The sequence below is a fragment of the Tyto alba genome, unplaced genomic scaffold (genome assembly GCF_018691265.1).
Source record: "Tyto alba isolate M040663 unplaced genomic scaffold, T.alba_DEE_v4.0 Super-Scaffold_42, whole genome shotgun sequence".
Lineage (NCBI taxonomy): Eukaryota > Metazoa > Chordata > Aves > Strigiformes > Tytonidae > Tyto > Tyto alba.
In genome coordinates, this window is record NW_024881318.1 from 14,899,507 (window position 1) to 14,912,543 (window position 13,037).

A 13,037-nucleotide genomic window follows, 5' to 3' on the forward strand; every position below is an offset into this window, starting at 1 on the left:
CAGCACAGCGTCAGCAGCTGCAGCACACCCAGTCCCCAAACTCCTGTTAGGGAAATGCATGTGATTTACTGGAAACCAGGGGTGCAGCAAATCCAGCACAAACTCCTGCCTGCTCAAGTTTGAGACTGACTCCAGTGAGCCATCCCTGTGCCGTCTGAGTCACTCCTCCCAGCAAATTTAATGATTTCCTGGAAACCGAGCTCCGGTCCTGAATCTGAAACTCGGTCCTCAGGCTGCCCCGCTGCAAAATAACCCCGGACGGTGCCGCACGCCCCGCGGCAGCACCCTGCCCGGGACCCGAGCCGCCTAAAGGCAGGAGTGGGCTGGTGGGGCTCCCACCTCCCGCTGCTCCCCTGGTTTTCCTGCCACGAATGCCGTGGGAGAGCTTTGCTAACAGCACCCGTGGCTTCAGCAAGTTTTCCACCTGCTCTGTGTTTTAGCCTGCCTTGCTGCAGATTTGCATGTGGTTTGATTTTCACCGTGTTCTCCCTTGGGTCCAGCTTCCACAACTGAAGCGATGCTGCTGTTTCCCTCACGGTGCCTCCCTGGAATTTCTCCAGCTTTCTCAGTTCCCTCACAGCCTTTTGGAGCAGAATGCCTTCACGCCAGCCCTGTGCTACGCTCTCCTTTGGTCTGCGCAGCCTCATAGCTGCTTTAGAGGAACCCGAGAGTTAGGAAAGAGGGTGGCAGGGGGACCCCAGGACTCTGCTCTCACCCCAAAGCGTGGCCAGCTCGGTGACGGGGCATCCTGCTAAGCCTGCTGCCTTCCTGCCTGCACCCTCCTGACGTTGTTATTGCCTTGAAGTCAACATTTCCCTCGGGCAGGGCTCCCCGAGGCTGTGCAGCAGCCCTGGGGTGCTCCGGCAAGGCAACAGTGCTGGCTGCGGTTTGAGCAGTCTGCAAAGGGCAGGGCACGGCAGATGGTGCTGGTGAGAAATGCAGTGGTCATGGGCTGGCAGAGATGTTTGCAAGGCCTATATGAGGGCACCAAGCAACGCTGAGACACATGGAGCGTCTCGGTTTTGGGATGGCAGGTTGTTAGAACAGCTTTCCACACTGCTCATGTCTGCTCTGCCTCTCTGAGCCGCAAACGCAGCATTAATTGCCTCCTTCCAGCTCAAGTTTATTGACAAGGCGAAAGTGAGTGGCAAGGTCCCCTTCAGCCCCACCACAGTCCTCCCTCTGGCAAGGAAACCAGCCATTGCTGTTGCATGACAAGCCTTGGTCATGGTCATTCACCCAGTGTGAATGCCTTCAGGGACACGGGATGCTGGAGGAGGCAGGAGGCACCTGGCAATCACACACAGCATGTGGCTGCTGCTGTGTTTGTGTTGCACAATTGCTCCCACAAAAACACAGAAAAACTAATTTATTGAGATCTTGGCATGGGGTAATGCTCACGTAGGGGATCAAACCCCTGAAACAGTTGGTCACTGTCAGAACTGAGAAGGACTCTCTGTTGCACGGGTCCTCCAGCACTTACATGTCTGTCCTGGTTTTGGGTGGGATAGAGGTAATTCATTTTTTTTCCTCCTTCCTTCTTAGTAGCTGGAATAGTGCTGTGTTTTGGATTCAGTATGGGATTTGATATGAAAAGAATGTTGATAATGCACTGATGCTTTTAGTTGTTGCTAAGAAACCCAGGACTTTTTCAGCTTCTCAGGGCCCGCAAGTATTCAGGTACCCACGAAGATGGGGGGGAACACAGCCAAAACAACGGCCCAAATTGTCCAGTGGAATATTCCATATTATCTAACATCATACTCAGTATATGGATAAGGGTTGTCTGGGAAGGTCCACTCAGGTTTTTGGGATTGTGGTTCCAGGACTCTCCTCTCTGGGATCGCTGGCCGGGGAGGGGCTGGGCATCGGTCAGCGGGTGCTGAGCAAGCACACTGCGCACTGCCCGTTTGCATTTTCTGTTATTGCTGTTATTATTATCATTATTATTTTAATATTATTTTATTTCAATTATTAAATTATTTTTACCTCAACCTATGAGTCTCCTTACCTTTACCTCTCCAACTCTCTCCCGCATTCCCTGGGGTGTGGCAGAGTGAGCGAGTGGCTGTGTGGTGTTTGGCTGCCAGCCGGGTATAAACCACGACAGTGTCTTAACCACAAGCAGAAAGATGTCCTACTCGACTGTTTCTGCAGGGAATGTTCCTATTGACTGTTTACAGATATCTCAACACTGAATATCTCAAGTGCCCAACATCTGCCTCAGTCCAGCTGTTGTCCCACCTAAGCAGATGGAGCCTGGCGGTTCCCAGGTCACCCAGGGACTCCCTGGCTGGTCAGTGTGTGTGTATGCACAGGCAAAGCCTGGTACCTAGCCATGCTGCAGCGATGAAGAAAGAATAAATTTGATTTTCAAGCCTATAACTTCACTTACAAATGAAGTCCCATAGCTTCTGCTCCCCCTGCCATGGCCACGTGGTCATCAATCCTGCCAGCCCCCTAGTCAAGACCACACACCGTGCTCTGCTTCTTCACCTCTCTCCTTGGCCCAGCTCTGGCTGCAGCCCTGCTGAACGTGGACCATCATCCTGGCAGGATGAAGGAGCTCCTTGGCCAGGCCCTCAGACCTCCTGGGGCTGTCAGGGATCCGGGGCACCCTCCCAGATTCAGTCTTCCCCCCCGGCCCCTGGCTGAGCTCACCACACTTGTCTGTACATCCCTCTTGGGTGGGTGGGGGACCTGTGGCTCATCCAGCTTCCCTTCCATGGCTCCCAGAGGTGCCCAGTCCTGTCACGCTGCCTGTGCCCAGGTTGTTCCGCAGCACTGGTGCTGAGTGATCTCCGCTCCAGTGCGTGCTGACGGGGAAATGGGTCAACGATCTGGGCTCCAACATGATAATCGGGGTTTTGAACGGAAAAGGCGAATTCGCTGGCTCCTACCACACCGCCGTGACAGCCACCATGAATGAGATCCAGGTGTCACCGCTGCAGGGGTCCCAGCACAACACAAACCAGAAGAGCCAGCCCACCTTCGGCTTCACTGTAAACTGGAGCTTTTCAGGTACTTCTTTCCCAGCTTTCCCGCAGTGTCCCCAGAGCCCTCCTGCCCTCCCGGTGGTGTCCCTGATGCTTTTCTGCCCTCCTCCTGCAGTGTCCTTTATGATCCCCTGCCTTCTCCTGTGGTGTTCTCAGTGCTCTCCAATTTTTGCAGTGTTCCCAGAGCTCTCCAGCCCTCTTTATGGTGTCCCTGATGGTCCCATGCCTCTCTACTGCGTCTCCAGCACTCCCCCATCCCCAACACCAGAGCCTCAAGGTTGGTGGCACCTCCCAGTCCCCACTTCTGGCTCTTTTTCAGGCAGCTCCTGTCCAGGACAAGGTGGGGCAGAACTGGATACAGGTTCAGCTGCCCTGCATATCCCATGCCTGTCTAGTGTCATGCCCTCTGTTCCAGCAGGACAAATGGCTGCGAAAGGAAACATCACCCACTCGCAAGAAGCTTTTCCCACTCACAAACAGGCAAGCTGTCTGCTTAAGAGGGAAAGACCCATCCAAGCACCGTCTTCCACCCCTTCACAGGCCACAGATTCCACCACCACCTCCATGGGCCAGTGCTTCATGGATGAGGACAGGAATGAAATACTGAGGACCACATGGATCACACAAGATGAGGTTGACAGCCTCAAGGATGACAGGAAAGCCAGCGGGTGAGCCCCCGGCAGAGCAGGGCTGCAGGGCACATCTCCATCTCCTCTCTATGCTGGGGTCATGCCCATGGGTGCAGCATGGAGCTCTAGGGGGGAGCGCTGAGCCCTGAGGGTGGGTGCTGGTATAGGAGCCAGCTGGGCAGCAAGCAAGGGAGAACGGTGCTGGGACCCCAAGAGCTTTTGGAGCAACTCCCCAGGATGGGATCTGAAGGAAGACACTGTCATTTTTAAATTAAAAACAAAGTGCAATTCGCAAGTGGGCATTGCCAGGTCGTGTTCCCCGGAGAGGGGGAGAGTCTTGGTGGCTTCAAGCCCAGGCAGATGTGTCTCTGGAGTATTCTCAAAGCAGATGCTCATCCCCCTGTGCTGGGCAGGGGCCAGAGAGGTCCCTCCTGACCTGGACACAGCCAGGTGCCGGCTCTGTCTTCCCCTGCAGTGTCGGCAGTGACATGCTCACCCAGCTTGAGAGATATCTTAGATGAGGTGGCTGTGCCGTGTCCCTGTGCAAGAGCCACATAGTCTGAGGACCCTGTGCCACCTGTGTGTCCTCAGTATGGTCCCATTAGGGACCCCGTGGGAGGGCTCAGGCAGGGCTCTGTGCTGTACCCGTACCCTGCCCACCCTCAGAGCACCATGCATGGGGCATTGCCTCCCATGGAGTCTGTGCATGCCGGCACCATGCACAGGACATCCCCCAGCAAAGGGACAAAAGAATTTTAATATCTACATATCTTCCAGAAAAGCTCATCTGTACGTACAAAAGGGATTAATTCAAGGGTGCCCAAGAGTTCACTCTGTAGTGACAGTCACAGCTCCCAGACTCAGAGAAAGCTCAGCACAGCCAGGAGAAAGAATACAGCTTAGAAACAGCAGCAGAAACTTGTAATGTGGGAGGGGATTGCCACGAGGACAAACTGCTGTGGTTAGACACACCACCCGTCAGTGCAGCGGAGAGGAGATGGTGGGGCTGTGCTTGCTGCAGCACTGTCTTTGGATGTCAGCACTGGCATGGTGGCAGCAGGACAGTGCCAGGCTGTGCCCACCCCGAGGACTCGGTCACAGATCAAGGAATGGGCTGGCAGAACCTCTTGGATGGTGGATGTGCAAACCATCCCTGCGCCCCTGCCTCCCTCCACAGCCGTGCTCATCCCCACGTTCCTCCGGCACTGCCCCCAGGTCACGCAGACCTCCTCGTCTCGCCTGTCCCGGGCGCCCTGCCACCGGGCCACCCGCCCCACGGCTGCCAGCCCAGTGCCTGTGGGGCTCCGGTTACAGCCCTATAAAGGGGGCTGGGGCGCGGGGCCGTGTGGGAGCCGTGCCGGGCGCCTGGCAGCCCCGTGGCCATGGGGAGCGGTGCTTTCGCCCTGGTCCTGGTCCTCGCCCTGGCAGCACGTGTCACCCCTGCGGAGAGGAAGGTACAGGGACGGGTGATGATGGGCATGTGGCAGACATAGCGCTGGGATGCCGTGCGGGAAGCCGGGGGTTCTCTCTTAAATGCCATTTTAGGCTGGGATGAGCAGGAGAACTTTGCAAGCACCTAGCCCAGGCAATAGGCAGGGTATCTCTGGGTCACCCCCCAGCTACTTAGTACCACCTTCACAAAGCTTTGCTCCCACAGGGGCACCGTGCATAGGACATTCCCTCCCAGGGGGGTCTCTGCCCAGCACACCACGCACTGGGCATCCCTTCCCGCGGGGTCTGTGCTCAGGGGCACCATTCGTGGAGCATCGTCTCCCATGGGGTCTGTATCTGGGCGTACCACGCATGCTGACAGGCTGGCACATGTTCTGTCCACTCAGCAGCCAGCAGCACTTGGGGGAGTGTTTCTCCAAACTGGGGACAAGGAGAGCTCTGCTACCCAGTTACACTCGCAGCAGGGCTTGTGGCTCCAGCTGTGGGGCGGTGGGATGGATGGGGTCCCCCTCTGTGCCGTGGGCAGGGGCAGAGGCCCTGTCACTGTGTCCCTCCAGTGCCAACTCAGCGGGCTGTGGAGGAATGAGCAGGACTCACTGATGGAGATTTCGACGGTGATGGACAATGGGGACTTCGAAGGGAAATACCTCACGCGGGTCACCCTCACTGGTGCCTGTGCCCACATCTCCCCCTTGAAAGGCATCCAGCAGCAGCCCGGAGACGGGGGCTGGCCCACCTTTGCCTTCACCGTGCGCTGGGACAAGTTCTCCAGTAAGTGCTGGGACACCTGGGGATAGCACCACGGGGGCACTGGGAGCTGTGCAGATGACCAGCAGGTTTCTTCCTCTGCTGGGAAGTCTGCTGGGTGATGCTTCAGTGTGGTTAAGCAGAGGGAGGCAGGGGTGCCTACCCAGCGTGGGGATCATGGGCAATGCTGGATTTGCATGGGGCAACCCCTCCTCACCCAGAGCCTTTGTATCCATCCCTCACGGGCAGCCCGAGGTGACTCTGGTGCATCCAGACCCTGTTTGGTCTTGGGGAATGTGGTGCCAGAGAGCCTGCCTCACCCGAGGGAGCCACGGGGGACAGGCAGGTCCCCCCAGAGTGGTTCGGGTGGGCGTGTGGCCATCAGAGTGGGAACTGGAGTAGCCGGGAGGATCCCGGGGAGGGGGGAACAGCCAATGAGCGTGGATGCTGTCCCCACGGACACCTCACCAAGTGCTTCCCCAGATGCCACCACCGCCTTCGCGGGGCAGTGCTTCGTGGACACAGGTGGAAAGGAGACGCTGACCACCATGTGGCTGCTGCGAGAAGCTGTCGGGTCCCTTGAGGAGGACTGGAAAGCCACGAGGTAGTGGGTGGACCTGGGGGGCAGTGGACCTACAGAGAGGCCGTTCCCAGGACCTCTGACAATGAGCGTCCCCTTGGGTGAGGGGACCACCCCTGGGAACTCCCCAGTACGGGTTTGCAGGGGGAATGCCAATACCTCCTGGCCAAGGGCATCCGACAGCTGCTCGAGGCGAGCTGGTGGGCATTTAGGGATACCCCTGTCATCTGCTGGCACTGGCAGCTCTGAGTGGACCATGTATGCGGGTCGTCCCACAGGAACTCTCTGCTTCCCACAGGGTGGGCAGAAACGTTTTCACACGCAAACGCACCCGAAAAGGAAAGATCCTGCCGAGCTTGTCTCCATCCTGTGAAGATGCATCTTCACCTGCCCCGTGACAGCATGCTCTGGCTGTAGTCCAGCCCCGCCCCAGGACAAGCAAAACCAGCCTCTCACATAAAAATAAAACTTAAAAATCACATCAGCTGTTGTCATCTTTTTTTAAGAACTGACCTCCCTCCCACTCTGAGGCAACATATGTCCATATGGGTACCCCTGCAGAGGCGAGGGATCACCACTGCACCTTCCCCAGGGATATCTGGATCCCTCCCTGATTCCCTCCATCCATCTTCCTGGGCTCATTTCACACCTCGTCCTAACCCGAAATTCCACCCTGGGCCACCACTCCCTACCTGCCTGCCAGTGGCGGCAGCACCCCAAATCCAGCCGCCTTCCTTGCAGTGCCTTCATACACATCCCCACCAGGTGCCTCGCCAGTCCCAGGACTTGGTGCTCCATAGGGTTGGGTGATGGAGGTAACTGTATTGGTAGGTGTGAAATATTGATAAAGTGCTTCCTTCCTGCTGCACGGCACTCAAAATAACATGTGCACAGTTAAAGCCCCCATCTCATTCCCCTGGGTTGCAGCTAGGGATTTTACCCTTCTCTGCTGCTGCATTTCAGCAGTGCCACTCTATCTGCCGCTGTGGACACCTGCCAAGCTTAGTCAGCTCTTCTGATGAAAAGTCTTTGGCACGTCCACAGGTGAAGACGAAGCCTCTTGTACAAGCGTTACCAATATGACCCAGACCTGGGGATGCCAGCACACTAGAGCTGTACAGTCTCTTGAGCCTGGCTCAGCCCCAACAAGGCCAGTGCACGCTGCCGTGTTGTGGAGTGGCGGCTGCCACCTCCCTGGCACGTCAAAAAGGGTGGCTTGCCCCTGCCAAACAGCACAGAAAGGCAGGGGCTGGTGTCAGGCTGAAAGGATGGAGTGTGGCATCCAGGGCAAGAGAAAGAGATACCCTGGGAGGGGGGGATATTTCTCAGGCCCTTGTGTTAAACCCATGAGTTTGGGACTATAAAAGGCAACAAGGAGGAGTGAGGTGTTAGGTGAGGGGTGGTGTACGCTCGCCCCAGACTTTGGGGCCATCCAGACCAGAGGGAGAGGTGCTGAGCAGCAGCAGCAGCAGGGTCCCAGGATGCGCCAGGGCAAGTGGCAGGCACTGAACGGGTTAGGACTTCCCCACCCTCAGTACACACACTGCAGCCCTGCTGCCACTCAGTGCCCCAGACACTGCTGTCCAAGCAACGGCATGTGTTTGTGCAGCCGAATTCCACCTTAATTTTCAGTTGCCCACAGGCCCACACCTGCTCCAGGCACTGCAGCAAACAGAGAACTCAGGCACAGTGCAGGCTGGCTGTGTTTTGTACATTCAAAGGCCCGAAGGCCAGCAAATGTGAGGAAGAAGTGCAAACGCAGGGCTGGTTAGCAAGCTGGATGTGTTTAACAAACACACTTGCTTGGACCCCGTTGTCCCTCTGGTTACCTCTTCCTCCAACTCTCGTAAAAGTGAAAGCAGCAAAATTAGCTGCTGATATCCAGAAAATGCTGGGGAAATGTTATTGCTGCTAAAGCAGAAGGCAGGGCAAGCCTCCCCTCCTGTGCAGTGCTGCAAGCGCTGCAGCTTGCCTCTGCCAGGGATGCCCTGGCCCCACCTGGGTGACACCCTGGTCAGGCAGTGACAGCAGCAAAGCAGGGAGCAGTTAATCGGTTAAACAGGTAATAACTTCCAGCTTGAATGCACAGGAGGCAGGTTCCCAAGGAAGACAGTTGATGCTTTCCAGGCTGTTATAAGGATCTTAAAAAAAGCCCGTGTCCCCTCCCTGCCCTCCACAGCCGTGCTCATCCCCACGTTCCTCCGGCACTGCCCCCAGGTCACGCAGACCTCCTCGTCTCGCCTGTCCCGGGCGCCCTGCCACCGGGCCACCCGCCCCACGGCTGCCAGCCCAGTGCCTGTGGGGCTCCGGTTACAGCCCTATAAAGGGGGCTGGGGCGCGGGGCCGTGTGGGAGCCGTGCCGGGCGCCTGGCAGCCCCGTGGCCATGGGGAGCGGTGCTTTCGCCCTGGTCCTGGTCCTCGCCCTGGCAGCACGTGTCACCCCTGCGGAGAGGAAGGTACAGGGACGGGTGATGATGGGCATGTGGCAGACATAGCGCTGGGATGCCGTGCGGGAAGCCGGGGGTTCTCTCTTAAATGCCATTTTAGGCTGGGATGAGCAGGAGAACTTTTGCCCCTGAGGAGAGGAAGGTATGGGGACGAGTGGCAATGGAGGCATGGTGCTGGCACCCTGCTAGACCCCAAAGGCTGCTGCTGGGGTTGTGGTGCTCAACAGGGAGTTGGGGTTGGGCTGCCAGAGCCGGTGGGACCATCACTATGCAGGGCTGAAGGAAGATGCGGAGAGGCTGGGAGGGAGGGACTGTTCCTGCAAGGGTGCTCCTCGCTGTGGGAATCCATCCAGAGACAGGCAAACAAAGCCATGTGCCAGAAAAACCCTGTTTCCCATCAAGCATGGAGGGAAAGCAGAACACCCTCTGCTCTAGCGTGGGCAGGACCTGCTCTCCCCTGGGTGACAGCAGCAAACAGCCCAGGGCAGCGGTGGTGCGGATGGAAATCGGTGCTGCGGGTGTGTTGCTTGTGCCGAGGTGGAGATGCCTGTGTCATCAGCTTCACACAGGGTCTGTGGCATGTACCCTCGTGCTGCAGGCATCCCTGGGCAGAGCCAGGGTGGCGGGGCTGCAGCAGGATGCCTCCCCTGTCCGGCTGGGCACCCCAAAACAACAACACTGGCCTTTCAGTGCCTCCTCTCCGGGTCATGGCGGAGCGACACCGGCTGCCGGATGGTCGTGTCTGTCCTTGGCAAGGACGGCAGCTTCTCCGGTTCCTACCTGCCGGGGCTGGCTGCTAGTGACTCCAAAATCCTCACCTCGCCACTGGAGGGGATCCAACAGGATGCGGAGCTGGTCCCGCAGCCCACCTTCTCCTTCACTGTGCGCTGGCAGCTCCAAGGTAGGTGGGAGGGAGCTGTGACCCTGCAGCAGGGATGCTGGCAGGATGCAGGGGGGTGGCTTCATACCTTGTCACCCCAACACACGTCACCTCGGACCCTTCCAGACTCAGAGATAGCCCGGACGACTGCTTTCCTGGGCCAGTGCTACGTGGGCACCGATGGGGCGGAGACCCTGCACGCCCTGTGGCTCCTGCGAGAGGCAGCCAACAGCCCCGCCGAGGACTGGAAAGCCACCCGGTGAGCACCAGATCCTGATCACTGCCGTGCCAAGCTTGCCTACACCCTGGGCTCAAGAAGGGAGAAATCCCATGGGATGAGGCATGGCAGGACCAGGAGGGTGAAATGGGTTTGTCACTGGTGACGAGCAGGGACTAAGGAGCACCCCTGTGACCTGGCCAGCCCCTGCATCCTGGGTGTGCCCCAGGATGGGGTCTGGCCCCAGATAAACACACACACACACCCCCCCCCGGGACTCTCCTTGCACCCTCCCCAGCAGGGAGAGAGCAGGACATGATGCCAGCACCCAGTGCAGCCTCTGCTACAGGGTGTTGGAGCCCAGAGCATCCCACTCAGCACCCAGTGAGGCACTGGGGAACACAGTGCCTCCCCCCTCCTCGGGTTTCCCCTCTATACCTTCCATCACGGCATAAGTGACCCTGGCTGGGTGAACCACAGTGATTTGGGGTTTTCCGCAGGATTGGCACCAGTGTTTTCACCCGGATAAAATAACAGCAAGCGGGGGAAATCCAGGAGGCCCAGGTCAGCAAGGAGACGGCACTTCCCCCAGTCAGGCTCTGCTCACGCTGATGTGCTGCATTTCAGCAGCAATCAGCCCACAGATTCATGCTTTCCCAGGCAAGTTCAGTCCAGCATGAAGGCTGGGCACCAGGTGCAAAATAAAGGGTTTTTTTGTGGGGATGTAGGGGTTGGCTCCGGTTTCTGCCCTGCTTTCAGCCTGTGGGGTTTATCTTGCCCCACAACCACCCTCCCATGGGGAGTCTTTGTGCAGCATTGCCAAGGGCAGCAGGGTCCCTGGGGATGGGGGCTGTCCCATGTCCCCTCCCTGGCAGTGTGCAGCAGTGCTGTGCCTGCAAACCTGCCGCTGTGCTGTGGTTAACTTGTCCCTCCGTGTCCCTCCCAAATGTCCCCCGGGGGTGCAGGGTAAACCAGGCTGTGACCAGGCAGTGGGATGAGGTGCAGCATTAGTGGGATGCCACGAGCAGCAGGTCCCAGGGCTGCATGGCAGGCTCCAGGCAGAGCCTTCCCCGTGCAGTCAGAGGAAGTTTTTCAGGTGCCCAAACACACAGCACAGCTGCAAATGGCTTTTGCAGAGCCGGCAGCCTCCTGTTCCCAGCCACCAACCGCACTCCTGCCCCAGGGGTGGGGAAAACTCCCAAACAGCCTGTCCCAAGAGACCCCCCCCTCCACACGGCCGTGCCCCCAAAGCAAAGCACACATGGGGTCTACAGCCAAGCCCCCACTGCACTGCACATGGACAGGGAAAGGGAAGAGGGGAAGGATGCCTCTGGCACTGGCTGATTTTTTAGGGCATCCCCAGCTGACCTGTCCACTTTCTGTCTCAGGCACTTTGCTTCTGACACGGCCAGCTCCTGTGGGGGTTCAGCAGCCCTGGGGTTGAGGTGCCTGATTTTGGGAGCTGAGGGAAGGCAGTGTCCCCATTGCTGTATTTCCAACTGCTCTTTTAACTGAGCGCTCGGTTTTCGGTTACTTTTTATGTTTCCACCATTATCCAGTAGCTGGTGCTAGTGGATAAAAATAGGCCGGATGATGACACAGGGCTTGGGTTTCCCTTGAAAAGAAGGGCTCGTTTTCTGCTATTGACTGAAATTCTCACCTCTCCAAGAAACCCCAATTCCTTTGAAAAGGAAAGAACGTTTCTTTAAAGCTGTGAGCACAAGGTGTTCTGTACCAGCTGCACAGCCCAGGTCCCCTTCAGCAACAGGAGGCAAATCTCACTTGCTTTCATAGCTTTCTACATGTTGCTACCATGGAAAGGAGATGGCACTACCAACACTCGGGGACACACCAAGGAAAAAAGATAATTCGGCAGCACCCGTGCAGGACTCGCCCAGGGCTGAGCAGGATATTTTGTCCTGAAAGGGTCATGTTCCTGGTTTGTTGGCGTGCCCCCACAATGCTGATGCAGGCATCTGCCAGGACATACGTGGGATATGGGTTAACCTCGGGAGTAACAGAGGGATCACGGTGAGCAGGGCAAGCAGGCACCCTAACACCTAAGCCAGAGTGCGGGGCCGTGTGTGCGTGCAAGCAGCACCGATGTACACGCAGCCTGCGCTCCGGTCCCTGCGGCACGCGAGGGAAAAGTGTCACGGAGGGTCTGCAGCAGAGGAACAGGAGGACAGTGGCAGAAATACCAGGTGCCTCCTGTTCCTCTGCTTGATGAAAACAAGGTGCAAGTCTCCTCAGCCGGAGGACTCATTACAGGCATTTTTATTATTGTTGCCCTTTAACCCAAGGTGAGGGCCAGGCTAGGCTTCCTTCCTCTCGCTGGCTCTGAGCCGCTGGTTCAGGAGAACACGGAAAGCGATGAAATACAGCAGACCTGGTGTGGTAGTGTAGTTCCCTGCCCCACCGCCTTTCTGCTTAAAGCAATAGCCACCAGTGGTGGTCATGATGGCTGCATCTCATTTACCTTGGACTCCAGGGAGATGGATAACAACACAATAGATAAAGGCCATACATCTTACTCACCAGCTGAGGGCTAGTGGAGCATGCACCAACTGCAATACAGCTGATCTGAAATAAATCAATCAACTTATTCCACAGAGGACAGCCCCAGGGCCTGTTGAGCTGTCCTGCACAGCAGCAGGTTGCATGCCAGGATCTCCCCTGGAGTAGGGATGTCTCCCAGGTTTACTCCTTGAGATTCCTTAGCAGCGTCAGATACTCAGTAAGTGAACTGGAAGTGATAAAATGAAACGAAAAGTGAGGATGGGGTCCTAGATCTTCCAGCCACTGTGCACAGCTCCTGTGGAAAAAGCTCCAGTTCCCTCAGGACGCTCGCAGGCTGCCTGCCCTGCCCAGGGCAGAGCTGGGACCTGATCCTGTTGAGTGTGCTGCTGCCCGTCCCGAGGCAGGGCCCATGGGTGAGTTGCCCCCCCCCGCCGCTCTCTCCTCCCCGGGCAGACATCTGTTCACCTGCACCCTTTGCTTCCCTCGTGGGTTGCAAGCACGGACCTGCCTGCACCCATCACCTCCCGCACCCCCAAGCCCCACACCAGGCTCCACAGCCTGCGCTCAGG

At 57.5% G+C, this 13,037-nt stretch overlaps 2 protein-coding genes across 2 annotated transcripts; both read left to right on the forward strand.

The window, feature by feature from the left end:
• Window positions 1–4,974: 4,974 nt before the first annotated feature.
• On the forward strand, window positions 4,975–6,846 carry LOC104365264 (avidin). The gene is made up of 4 exons (XM_032992186.2): window positions 4,975–5,079; window positions 5,635–5,848; window positions 6,308–6,428; window positions 6,703–6,846. Exons 1-4 carry the CDS (start codon window positions 5,008–5,010, stop codon window positions 6,800–6,802), a joined length of 507 nt encoding a protein of 168 aa, XP_032848077.1. The 5' UTR covers window positions 4,975–5,007; the 3' UTR covers window positions 6,803–6,846.
• A 1,942-nt stretch (window positions 6,847–8,788) lies between these two features.
• Window positions 8,789–10,482, forward strand: LOC116961384 (avidin-like). Its single transcript, XM_032992192.2, has 4 exons — window positions 8,789–8,860; window positions 9,542–9,752; window positions 9,858–9,990; window positions 10,449–10,482. The coding sequence occupies exons 1-4, from the start codon at window positions 8,789–8,791 to the stop codon at window positions 10,480–10,482; spliced, it is 450 nt and encodes a 149-aa protein (XP_032848083.2).
• Window positions 10,483–13,037: the final 2,555 nt, after the last annotated feature.

Bases quoted from the DNA above. Each gene is read 5' to 3' on its own strand.
- LOC104365264 (XM_032992186.2), top strand. From the start codon at position 5,008: ATGGGGAGCGGTGCTTTCGCCCTGGTCCTGGTCCTCGCCCTGGCAGCA. The intron at 5,080-5,634 runs GTACAGGGACGG...GTGTCCCTCCAG, and splicing joins TCACCCCTGCGGAGAGGAAG to TGCCAACTCAGCGGGCTGTG. The intron at 5,849-6,307 runs GTAAGTGCTGGG...GTGCTTCCCCAG, and splicing joins GCGCTGGGACAAGTTCTCCA to ATGCCACCACCGCCTTCGCG.
- LOC116961384 (XM_032992192.2), top strand. From the start codon at position 8,789: ATGGGGAGCGGTGCTTTCGCCCTGGTCCTGGTCCTCGCCCTGGCAGCA. The intron at 9,753-9,857 runs GTAGGTGGGAGG...GGACCCTTCCAG, and splicing joins TGTGCGCTGGCAGCTCCAAG to ACTCAGAGATAGCCCGGACG. The intron at 9,991-10,448 runs GTGAGCACCAGA...GGTTTTCCGCAG, and splicing joins GAGGACTGGAAAGCCACCCG to GATTGGCACCAGTGTTTTCA.